The following is a 12,807-nucleotide window of genomic DNA, read 5'->3' on the forward strand; positions in this document are numbered from 1 at the left end:
TCTGCTCAATTTAAGAAGAACAAATTTTAACAATATATTTCTTTACAATCTGTTCATTTGATAAAAACTATAAGTAAATATTATGAAGAGCAGAGTTTCCCAAATTGTGGGTCGCGAGGCAATTTTTCGTGAGTCGCGAAATGTAATGCGAGGACAAAATATGTGAGTATTTTATCGCCGTGTTTATCTCACTCGGCTATAGCGTAAGCGCAGACGATGAGTCGGCGCTCCGCCTTGCCTCACCCACTCATACCACCACTTAGTAGGATTTTTAGATTTGAACCTTCCAGTTGTCACCGTTTAGTGTACTACACCTGTATAGGAGTGCAATGAGTGGGCTCTAACAATCAATACGATTTTGTAGGTTGGATTTCGTGTTGTGAGTTGTGATAGTTTAACCAACAGATGTGGATATTTTATTTTTTTACTGAGTGAAGTATAGTTTTTTATTCAATTATGGAGGCATGGATTAAGACTGGTTCTTGCCGTGAAAAGCGCAACCAATCAATGATGAACCCTCAATTTGTTCATCAATGTTTGTAATTTCTACTGGTAATCCAAACATAAATGTGAGTTTTACTAGCACAACCATAATTAAAAAGGCAAAACTTCCGTAAATATAGCCCTTATTATTTGAAATACGGTTTTGTATTTTCGGACACGGAGGAAGAACCGCGAAAGGATCCATCTACATAGTTGCTCTTTTCGTTCATTCACAGGCTACCAAAAAACGGCTGTAGTGCCGTGTCACTGAAGAGGATACAGAGGTTAGGACTGTTCAGTTCGCCCCGCGGGGCAGTTCGGCCTTTTCTTGATTTAAATATGCTATTATTTAGATGCATACATGTTTAATTAAAAAATTCGCTGTTTGTTTTGTGTGTAAACCATATTTTATCTTTCGTTTTGTTTTTAACATACAGGATAGGTAGGTGCTTTCACTATTATGGCATAATATAGCACGTTCACGGCACAGTGGTGGGGTGTATAAATCCTAATCGGTATTCACACGTAGAATGAATAGTATCATACAGTATTTTCAAAATCTCAAAATAATAAGTAATAATCGATTTCGTAAGGATGTACAAAAACATTAATTACACTTTTAATTATTAACTTAGAACTCTCAATTTTTGGTATGACGGTCTTTATGAGACATAGAATATATGGTGCATACAATTTTTTCCCTTGTCATTACTTTTAGAATAATGATGTGGTTCAGGTGCAGAAAGCACCATAGCATCATTTTTTTGTCTTGAATAGAAAGCAGTGTTTTCTCCATATTTTTGCTTATTATAATTTAAAATAACACAACAAATGTTTTTCTTTTACTCGACTATATGGAATAATACAATTTAATCAGTAAACATTATTTCCTAGGTAATATAGGTGTATGTATATTTTAATTTGGTAATGGTAATGTGAGGTGTTTGGCGTGTGACAAAGGTTGCCGGGACCCGGCTCCGTCAGGGTCCTTTTTTTTAGAAAACAAACTATAAAAAGGGGAAATCGTAGCGATGAGTGTATCCTGTCATCATCCCGTAGAAAGAACCATGTTTCCAGTGGGTGCTAGAGCAAGGAATAATCGGCAAAACAAATAGTCGGCAAACAAATAGACCAAAATGCTTCTGCATTATAGACACTGAAATGTTAAACTCATCTTGTGTATTTAACAAAATACTTGATGGAAAATATAGTAACAGGAAGAACTAACTACCTGCCAGTAATGGTCGCCAGTATTTTCTTCGCGTGCAAAACTGTTCATAACCTCTTTAGTATAACAGGTTCGTGTTAGACATTGTTTATTTTACTGTGTTACATAATATATACAATAGACTCAACAATAGATACGGGTGTAGTAGTTGTCAGCATTGGTTGTAGTTGTGGTACTCGTTGGCCATCATATTGGGGATACGGACGCCTGTGACCGGAGAGAACGTGGAAGGCTCGCAGTCTGGCGGTCTGTGAACGCACTCGGGGTAGCCGCAGTCTGACCTCTGGCAGTCGTCCTGGAGCCCGTTCCTTTTGTAGCAGTCGCAGCCCATGTAGAAGAATCCGGCGCGCAGCTCCTGCGATCTCGTGCGGGGCTTGAACCACGGTGGCGATGGCTGAAAACATGAATGAAATGAGCGTTTAACTTTGCTTGACCGACAGTGTTTCTTTCACTTTAATTTGTTCATAATACTGACTCATTCTGAATGTTTCCAGTGTCGCACAAAAAGATTTTTTTAACTTTTTGAATTATTGGGCTTTTATCTGAACTTTGACTCGATATACAATATTATGACAGCTTCATCCTGATGATTGTTCACTAATTAAGAATTGTTTGACTTACTGACCTTCCTTAACCTGTTGATAACTTATTTACATTAGCGTATCCAGCTATATAAATATGGAGAGGGAACTTAAAAGAAATTTGAACCTGGAGGCTACTCTGAAATTAAATAAGACCTGCAAACTTACATTTTATACCTTCACTTGGTTCAATAATTTTAAAGGATTGTTGTAACTCTTTACTATTACAAATTTAAATGTTTATGAAGCATATTTCATATTTTTTAACCAGGGTAGAGAGTAATAACTCAATTATTTATAGTAAAAACTACAGATTTGAAAGATGGAGTTCCCTTAACAACTTTTTAACTGATTGAGATTTGAAACTTTAAAAATAAAATAATGCTTTGGACATTCCTTTTCGTGTTTAGAATATAAAATTAAATCCAAATTGGCAGATTCAAGATGGCCACCAAAACTAAAAACTAGTAAATCTGAAAATAACTTATTTTCTATGATGGATGCATTCTAAAATTAACGGGTAGTTCTATATCACTATTAAGATTTTAAAATATATTCTATACTTTATGGACAATCGTATAACTTTACTTCACGAGCTTCTGCTTTTAATTAGGATGTTTTGCAATCACAGTAAGTTTTATCAGCTGAATAGTTGTTATTTGTTGTTTAGATACACATATGGTTTCCTAAAATGTAGTACTGTAATATCAACATAATCTACAATAAACGTTATCTATATATAAAAATGAATGTTTGTGTGTTTGTCCTTTATGGAATCGCAAAATATTAGACAGACCATTATGAAAATTTGTATGTATACGTATTTTTCCACGGAAAAGATATAAGCTATGCCCATTGATGTAACTCACCACCAAGCGGCGCGGCGCTGCAAAATATAAAAGGTTTCAAAACGCCTGCACACTATAAACTGCAATTACGAGACAGTTACGTATATTACTTAGCGAAACACTATTTGAAGGCGTTAAGTTATGATGTATATTTGTCTTTAAGATACATTTCTGATTGAACTTAAAGTTTGAATGTTAGACCACTTAATAAAGTACATGTATGTGCACAATGGCTATAAACATAAACATATTTTCTTGATCGTGGCAACAAGGCAAACTCTACATTGGCGTTGTAAATATAATTCAATTAAACCAGAAGTTCACATACACGGGCAAAGCTTACGAAAAGCGTGCAAAGCCGCGGGAAACAGCTAGTTAACTATAAACATGTTTACATTCGTCCAATCTGAAAAATCAACATATGAAAAACCAAAAGGTTCAGAACTAGTTCATTAATACATGATTGTCTCTACTACTCTTCCATTACTTCTATTGCCTAGTGCATCCATATTCAGCAAATGAAAATGTATGTGTTTAGGAGTATAGGCTACTTTAGAGGTAATTGGGATTTTATCTAATACTCGTGTTCCAATTTTTAGCATTGTACACGAAGACACTAATTAATAAACAAAACATTCGTATGGATTTATTACGTTCCACCTCGTTTTGCTGAGCTAGTTTTTTTATTTAATTGAGCAAAGATTTATCATATATACTTATTATATAACATCCCTGAATGTGATCCTTGTAGATCAAGTGATATTCGTGACATTCTAGAGGACTCTGACATGACCGATTTTGTTAGCCTGAAGAAGAAGTAATGTATCGTACTTCTTTGGTTTTTATTAATTTTCAAGCAAAAACTGAATTGCACACTATTTTATATCTGCTAATTCCATAAAAATGTAGAAAAACATATTGATTTGAGTGAGTAAGTTTTTTATTATAATTATTTCATTTTGTTGCGTAGCAACTGAAAATGGGGGAAACATGCCAGTGTGCTCTTTTTTCTGTTAACGTAAAGATTATTTTTATTTATAGCCCATAACACTATAATATATTGCTGCATCTACAACTTAATTTCCTACAATTTGGCTAATTAAGACTTTTGAAATATCGTATATTTAATTTTAAGGCGGATTTAGGATCGGCCATTGGCAAATATTTGTCACTTGCACTTACATATCTGTCGAACTCCTCCTCGTCTTGGTACTGTGGTCCCCCGGAGACGGCACGACCGTCCACGGTAACCTTGGGGCGGTCCACGCGGCGTGCTCGTCTGTTGGGGTTCACCCCACGGGGCACAGGTGCTGTGTCGCGGGGAAATACTCCCAGGCAGGGATTCTCAAACTCCTCCTTCTCCTTTCTCTTGAAGGGGGAGTCCCTACAGCACTCGTCGCAGCATCTGATGAAACCCAACATTCACAAGAGAAATGTGGTCATTTACGAGTATCAGACACCATTGCAGCCGATACACGAGTGCTTAACTCATCAAAAACAAACTTCCTATGCTTCGGTTAAATGTTTGCTGAAACTTCAATGAACTAAGGTACACTCTAGAGACCAAGGATTTAACACCACCAACGAAAAACAAGAGTTAGGTACTTCGCATATCTAAAAGCGCGAACACACAAACACACACGTTTCATACAAACTGATGAAATTAGACAATCCAGTGTCAAAAGGCAAAGTTGTATTTTAAAACTTGTTAATAGAAGTTAGAAGCTAACTGATTGTTAGGAACCAAGAGATTATTAAAATGAGATTAATGTCTCTTAAATCTTTAATATGAACTTAGCGGTTTTAATGTCGTATTGTAAATATAAAACATTAACGAACGCTCACGTAATCTGAGCTTCAATTTAGGATCTATCTCGAAGGATGTTTTCTTTTTCTCCAGAAGTGTGGGATGGAACCGGTCATCATGATGACATGTAATTTCCACTGTAAGTCAACTAAAGTCTGTTCTTTCTAATAGAGTACGATTAGTTTTTGTTCGTCCCCTGTAAGATAAGAAATTCTTCCAAAAATAGTAGCCTCCGGATAATACCACCAAAGTACCGGTTGATTTTGTTACCAGCGATGTGCTCAAACTTTGGAACTGAAAGTAAGTTAGTTTATAACTAGCCTATCCGTCGTAACACAGGCGGTTATGTTCATCCCCTAATCTAACCATGGTGTCATACGGTAATATTTTAGTCCTCCTCCGTAGACTAATGGTTATAGTCTCGGCTCTTTAACCGAGAGATCATGGGTTCAAATCCCGGAAAGGTCCAATCATGTAATAATAATAAAAAAAACCAGTGCACTCCGAAGTCGGCATAGCTGACGCTGAGGCTTAAATGAGATAAAAAAAGATAATATTTGTTCAGTACCTAGTACTGCATATGACAGTAAAGGTTAACCTATTGTATTATGTTAGAAGTTTCTTACCCTTTATCTAACTCTGTGACGAGGGCCTTAAGCTGGTTCAAAAGCAATTTACGACTTTCTTTACATTCCTTCGGAGCATTATCCCCACAGCTTGCCATATTTTATTGTAAATATGTTTACTAAAATTTCGATGTGTGTGTATGATAGTGTTAATTATGTTGTGGTTTTCACTGGGCAATGTTAATGTTTGTGTTATTCTGTAGTGTTGTGAACATAACAATGATTTGGTGCTGACGTTACATCAGCTGATGGACAGAGAGGACGTTGGATTAGACATAATAAACGCTTGTTGAATACCTCTGTGGCAAATAGGAAGAAGATTTAGAGATAGAGGATAATTTGATATTTATAGAAATCACTAAACAAAACTATGCATAAACACAGAACATACGCAATGTTTGTGTTTTGAAAAGATTTTTAATCTAGCCTGTGATATAAAACAGTGATAAAAATGTCAATCAAATGCGATATATATAAACGCATGATATTTTATCTATCATAATTTAACTCTGATAGGCTGCCCTAGATTAAGATACACAATTGCATTTTATCCTGGGTAATGTTGTAATTAATGCATTAAGAACTTAATAATTTAATCAATACGAAATAAATTTTGTTTTGCTGATAATAATTTGATTACTTATTTGAATTTTGGCAGACTACGGTGAGAAATGTTTTACAAAGTTTTCATCATCCCCATAAGTCAGAGGAAATATTTGTATATTTACCACTACAAACTGCTATATGAATGTTGAGGTTAGTTCCAGTTCATCTTCCGCTTAGTGTCATCTGATGCTGTCACAGACTTGAATCACGGAATCTGGAGTCATATATGTCAGAACAGTTTTAATCCTCCCGTTTATTTATTTAATGAAGTATAGGTGTTCACCTTGAAAACTCACATTCTTCGAGACCTATGTCCACGACTATCAAAAAAAGAAATAGAGGGCGTCTCGTTATTCCGTTATTCTCGTTATTCAATTTTTAATAATACAGTAATCTCTTTAAAAAAGCATTAAGCACTTTATTACTAATATTTTTAATGTTCTTCCGGTTAATGATAATTTATCAGAAAGCCTTGCATGTTTTAAAAATATAATTAAGTAATATCTTACGATAAAATAATTTGATTTGATTGAAGTAGTTTGTTTGTGACCGGTTTTAGCTGTATTGTATAGCTGTAGATAATTTTACAGTTATTACTGTATATCTAGATATGACTGTGTTCCATACAATATTGTTGTCTATGATCAATACACACTAATTGACTAATATAACCATAGTTATGACCTAATAGTCACTAACCAACCACTAAGTTATTTTCGTATGTTTTAGATTTTAATGGTGTAAACCTTACAAATAATAAACGTACTGATTAATCCTGCAAATAGTACCTGCTGCTCAAAATGTTATAAAGCTCCTATAGTATGGCATGGTCTACCTGTGGAAGCAGTGAAGAATCAGGTTACAGAGATGACATCCAAGAAAGAAACTTAGACTGCGCTAGCATACAGACTTTATTTGCCGATCAACAATTAGGCCGGACTTTCTCTGGCAATACTGGAAGACGTCATAAACTGAGGAATAAAGTATTCCATTTGGCCTCTGAATTTGGTTTGACATGCTGTGAAGATGATGCACATTGCCTTGCCTCGTCATGAATAGGACAGGGATTGGTTGGTGTTCCAAGCATCACTTTGTGTGGCCCTTTGTATAATTGTGGCTAGTAGGGGAGAGTGGGGTAAAACCGGGTGGCTAGTCTTTGACGGCTTCCTGAATCTAAGTTTTTTGGCAGAAATGAATGAAAATTATTACTAGTAATCTTAGACTAGTTATGTATCAAAATATGGCCGTAAATATCAAATGACACGAAAGATGTTTTAATTACTTAGTTTATAGTAAAAAGAGTGAAACTACCCCGTTTTACCCTACCAGTGGGGTAAAACCGGGTACACATGGTAAGTATATGGGAAATATGAAAAACTACAATTTTTGATATACAGATTTATTATTGGAACTAAATGTAACAGGTTTGGTTTGAAAATAAAGTAGCTACTTTTTTGTATATATATATATATATATATATATATATATATATATATATATGAAATTAATTTCTTATATAAAAAAATTATTCTATGTAAAAATAAAAACTTGTTCAGTCCTTTTTAAGTGAAATTGAACTGTCATTTTACTTTTGCAAGGGTTTACACAAATCACATATAAAGTTATCGTCCTCTTCTTCTGAACCACAGCATTCTTCGTGTGCCCACCCTAGGCATCCTGAACACTGTATCCAGCCTTCGTTGCTTTTAGAATTTGAGTAAATGTCGTTGCAGTAAATACAGCCTAGATCTTCCTGAAACCCATCTTCACTAGATAAATCTTCTTGATCAATATTTCTCTTAGTTGACACCTTTGCCTTTTTGTTTTGTTTTTCAAACTTGCTCTTGTTTGGTTGCCCATTTTTCTTTTAGTACCCTTTTACCTTCGAAGAGTTTTCTTTTTTTTCACCATCTTTCCCTCATTCTTTTTTTCTAATGCGACCTCTAACTCTCTCTTGTATGGCGAGGAAGTTAAAATAGCAGTTTTCCCCTTTCGTTTATCGCTTCTTTTGGTATTGTTTCGGTCGTAGTGAGGTGGTGGGATGATATCTCTTGGTGAAACAATGAAAATTGGTTGTTCAGGTGACACTTGACATTGGCCAGATTTGGGCATGGGATCTAAAGTCTTTGAACAACATGGTTCATCAAAAGGGTGAACAACCTTGTCTGGTGTGGTTTGTGAAAAACTATCACTTTCAGTTAGGCCTTCTGGTGGTGCTACAGGTGGGCCTACTGCCTCTGAATCAGGAGGTTGAGGACTTAGGAGATTTAAAGAGCTAGCCTCTTGAGGTGTCCTGTCTGTTGTCTCTGCTGGTGTAAATAAAAAATCCGGATACACATAACTGTCAAAAGGATAAATTCCAGTCTTTTTGAATCCGTTCACAGCGGTCTGCATGTTTGCCGCCTGGAGAAAAGCATTGCCAAACAGCTTAGACACTTGGTAAATCGTCACTGGCCTGCCTGGGTGCTGAGCTAGCCATTTTCGGACTTCCTGTTGGTAAAATGTACTAACAGGGGCCATGAAAGTAACATCTAAAGGCTGCATGCGATGTGAACAGTGAGGAGGGAGGCATAACAGAACAACATTTTTAGCTCGGGCATAGTTTATAAGCTCAATACTCTTAGTGTGAGTTGAGTGACCATCAAGTATCAACAGAACTGGTTTTTCTTGGGATGGGTTGGAGAACTCAACAAACTTTTCCATCCAAAATAAAAATATTTCAGTTTGCATCCAGCCACTTTCGTGGTACTGAGCCATGGATCCTGGAGGTGCGTCATCCATTAGCAGTGGATGTTCCCTTTTTCGTGGAAAAATAAATAAAGGGGGCATAAAATTCCCTGCCGCACTCATGCAAATTTCAACTGTCACCAAGGTTCCTCGTTCAGCTGAGGCTATGCAGCCTACTTGTTTTTTTACCTTTTAGGGCCAATACTTTTGAAGGCTTGTTGGGTACTGTCGTTACACCAGTTTCATCTACATTATATATAGAACTGGGAGAAAATTTTTACTGTTTGTTTAGGCCCTCCAACAAGTCAAAGAATGCTGAAACTGATTGTCTACTAAAACCCATTGCTCTTGCAATGGAGGTTTTCTCGGGATCTCTCAGAGAAACCCTCTCCTTATGCCTCGCTAAAAACCCATACAGCCAGTCTTTACCTGCCAGTTTTGTCTCATTAGAAAATTTATGTTTAATTTTATTTTGCACAGCAAGCTCATAAGCTAATCTACGGACATCAGTCAGTGTAAGGCCGAAAAGCCTCTTTTCTAGGAGCAAAATATGTTCAACTAGTAAGTGTTCCTGTTCCTCAGTGAAAACTGTTTTGTAGTGTCCTAATCCACCTTTAGCAGATGCCTCAGTAGCTGATAACTGATTTTGTTTTGCCTTTTTTACTCTATCTTCTAAAGTAGACTGAGGGACTTGAAATAACTTGGAGGCCTTAAGATATCCCATATTGCCTAAAATTACCTCTTTTATGGCTGATTCCATACTATTCTGATCCCATGACTGCCGTTTGGTCTTCCTGATGTATATTCTAGGCATCCTTCAGCATCAAACTATGACAAAAAAATTGTATTAAAAACAAAATATGTAATTGCAATTTAATTGCTAACTAATTTATTTATTTTGGTAATGTAACAGCTGTTAAGTTCTGATCTAAATACAGATGTTTGTTTCAGATGTTGCTCTTTAATAGAAATAATTGACATGTAGGCTAAAATCAGTTTTATATAAATACAATTTTATAACATTTAGCTGTTGGTGCGCAATGCTTAAAACGGGGTAAAACCGGGTACCACCCGGTCCTGTCCCATCCGTCATACCCGGTTTTACCCCACATGTCGATTCAGAGAAAAACGTAACTTAGCTTCGCTAAATCAAACAGATTTGGAACGACTTTATGTCTATGTTTACTTCAATAAATAAGCTACACATTAATGTACTTACTTTTAATAATTATCAAGTAGTAGGTCAGCAGTATGCAATCCAATTTCACCAAAAGTTGAATCGGCAAAGTACTAAAATGCGAAATCACACACAGCAACTGTATAAAATGTCAAAGAAACATGGCGAGGCGTCCTCTGCTTCTCCTTCCACTACGGATCTTAGTTCTGGCATTAGGCGATACGTAGCAGCACTGGCTAGGCCAAACGTGAGGTACCCGGTATGGACCCTACCACCCGGTTTTACCCCACTCTCCCCTACACTCACCAACAAAAGTGGGCAGAATTGTGCTAACGGCGCGGCGGCGGTGGCTACTATTACCGATACTCATAGATTACTTTGGCGTCAGGGGTTGTCATAGGCACGTATCCGTGGACATATATTCCTGGATAGAGTATGTCCGAAGTAGCTGCATTGTACGTATCTGCTTGTGGTCCTAGAGGAATTTGAGTAGTCAGCTAAAATCTGCACTACCATTCTCAACTTGAGGTTCAGTATTACTCTATCAAAATAAATAAAGTGTACTGTGATTGTACCATTAAACGTTGTTTTTAATAATTATATCACATTGAATCGGATCATGAAGTGTCATTTTAACTTATATTTGTTGATATTGCTAAAAATGCTGATAACAATATTATTTTGTATATTTTTTTAGTTATTTGAGTCTTATTTCAAAGCATCATGTTTATTTTCTTTCAACTACCGTGCTGTATGAAGTTGTTATCTTTGATTTACTATGCTTGATTTATTTCTTTAATTTAATGTTTTGTTTGATTTTCAGTGATTTATATTTTATCTTGAGTTACTGTCTCAATTAGTACCTCACAAAGGTAATGATAAAACTGCAATTTTTTTCTGATTGCGCCATTGTAAATTCAGATTTTTTTTCGAAAGTAACAGCGGCGGACAAAATATTTGTTATAAAATGAAAAACTGTCGTTAAAATACCAACGAGTGAATGAGGTAGAGTAAATTCAATTCTTAAATAAGTCGTATAAATAATAGGATCAAAATAATAGGGGGTATTTTTGACTAATCAGTGCCTAAGGTCTGGTAATATAACTGGACAAACGTATTAATCGAAAAATTTTCATATAATAATGGATTTCAGAATTCAAAAATATTGTAAGGAAAATGAAATGTTATTAAATTTAAAAAAGATTGATTTACAATGAAATGAGATGTTATAAAATATGGTACGTTCGTTATAGACTAACAATAATTTATTTGTACATCTCCTAGCGTATCCTGTCTGCCGTAAAATAATGACGATTAAGAAAACGGCTAAAAACTCGAATTTACTCCCAGTACAGTTAAAAAATGCTACATTTTCCCAGAGACATATTGACTACGTAACTCAGACAGAAGGTCGTCTCAAGGGCACTATACAGTAGCGTGTTCATTCCAGGGCTATATAAAGAGTTTATTGTTTGTCAGTAGTCTGCTCTGGTAGTCAGCTCTGCCCCAGCTGACGGACAGGCATGCGAGCTTCCCGGCTACTATTTGTCACGATACCAAACACTTCCCTCCAACACCTCACCTACCAGGCTGATAGTCAGGTTATGTGGCAAGGTAGACTGTTCTCGAGGGTCTTTGCATTAACATTTGACATATGTTTCGTAGTCCGGGGGGGGGGGGGTGAAAGTCAATTTGCACTTATAAAAACACAACCTAGTTTTCGTGAAATCAGTGGAGAAATTAACCACAGGAGAGGTGTTGATCATCACCCACGCTGATTTTGATGAGGAGCGAAATGGGAGCATGGCAAAATGGTTAACATACTAAATTTGCAATGTATTTTATTTGACACACTCATAACCAACCGCCAGACACGTCAGAAGTAGTTACATCAGCGTCAGAAAATGCAATAAAGAGACCAACGCATTACCTCCCACATCACCAATATTTGAAGGACATAGCCTGCGAGGGGGTCCATGGGGTCCGGACCCCCCATTTCCAATTTTTTTAAACATTACTTTTTTGTAAACAATTATTATTATTTAAATAAGTTAGTTTTACTGACATGCTCTGCTGAAAGATCGTTCTCAACAAAGAAAAGGCACAAGAACCATTTAAGGAACAAAATGGGGCCTTACTCTCTGTCCACTACGGGGAAATATCAGTTATCTGGACCCTCCTCCACAATTTATTATTTCCTAGTTACGTTCTTGATTTTAATCACTATCGTCTTCTAGAATCCGCTTTGAACATCTTCGTCGTAGACTTTTTTGGAATCGCACTCCAGATTCCAGGAGTAAAGTGGCTAAGTCAGACTTCAGACTAAGCACTGAGCGGAAGGTGAAGTGAAGGTTTACTCAACATACGCACTTTGATTATTTACTCCGGTTAACAAAGAAACATTTTATTTAACTATTGATACATAAAAATAATTTTAAATGTTGAAAGACTTGTACCGAAACATACGAGTCAAATGAATCAATTATGGAGTATAAAATAACTCAAGAATTGCAAGATCAGTTTCTATGTATTATAATTTCTATAAAACATCAGTAACCAAACTTCAAACTTCAAACACACACACACACACACACACACACACACACACACACACACACACACACACACACACACACACACACACACACACACACACACACACACACACACACACACACACACACACACACACACACACACACACACACACACACACACATACAC

General features: G+C 36.2%; 1 protein-coding gene across 2 annotated transcripts; it reads right to left on the reverse strand.

Moving 5' to 3' along the window:
- Positions 1–1,782: 1,782 nt before the first annotated feature.
- On the reverse strand, positions 1,783–5,795 carry LOC124356352. Of its 2 annotated transcripts, none has more exons than XM_046807536.1 (3): positions 5,574–5,795; positions 4,323–4,545; positions 1,783–2,105 (listed from the first exon to the last, which is right to left on the reverse strand). In XM_046807536.1, exons 1-3 carry the CDS (start codon positions 5,669–5,671, stop codon positions 1,863–1,865), a joined length of 564 nt encoding a protein of 187 aa, XP_046663492.1. In that variant the 5' UTR covers positions 5,672–5,795; the 3' UTR covers positions 1,783–1,862. The 2 variants fall into 2 exon arrangements, with proteins under 2 accessions (XP_046663492.1, XP_046663493.1); XM_046807537.1 differs by having other exon boundaries at positions 4,323–4,674; positions 5,574–5,688.
- Positions 5,796–12,807: the final 7,012 nt, after the last annotated feature.

The sequence above is a fragment of the Homalodisca vitripennis genome, chromosome 2 (assembly GCF_021130785.1).
Source record: "Homalodisca vitripennis isolate AUS2020 chromosome 2, UT_GWSS_2.1, whole genome shotgun sequence".
Classification (NCBI taxonomy): Eukaryota; Metazoa; Arthropoda; class Insecta; order Hemiptera; family Cicadellidae; genus Homalodisca; species Homalodisca vitripennis.

Coding starts and splice junctions, on each gene's coding strand:
- LOC124356352 (XM_046807536.1), bottom strand. CDS start 5,671: ATGGCAAGCTGTGGGGATAATGCTCCGAAGGAATGTAAAGAAAGTCGT. Junction 4,546..5,573: donor GTCACAGAGTTAGATAAAGG/GTAAGAAACTTC, acceptor GGGTTTCATCAG/ATGCTGCGACGAGTGCTGTA. Junction 2,106..4,322: donor AGGAGGAGTTCGACAGATAT/GTAAGTGCAAGT, acceptor TCATGTTTTCAG/CCATCGCCACCGTGGTTCAA.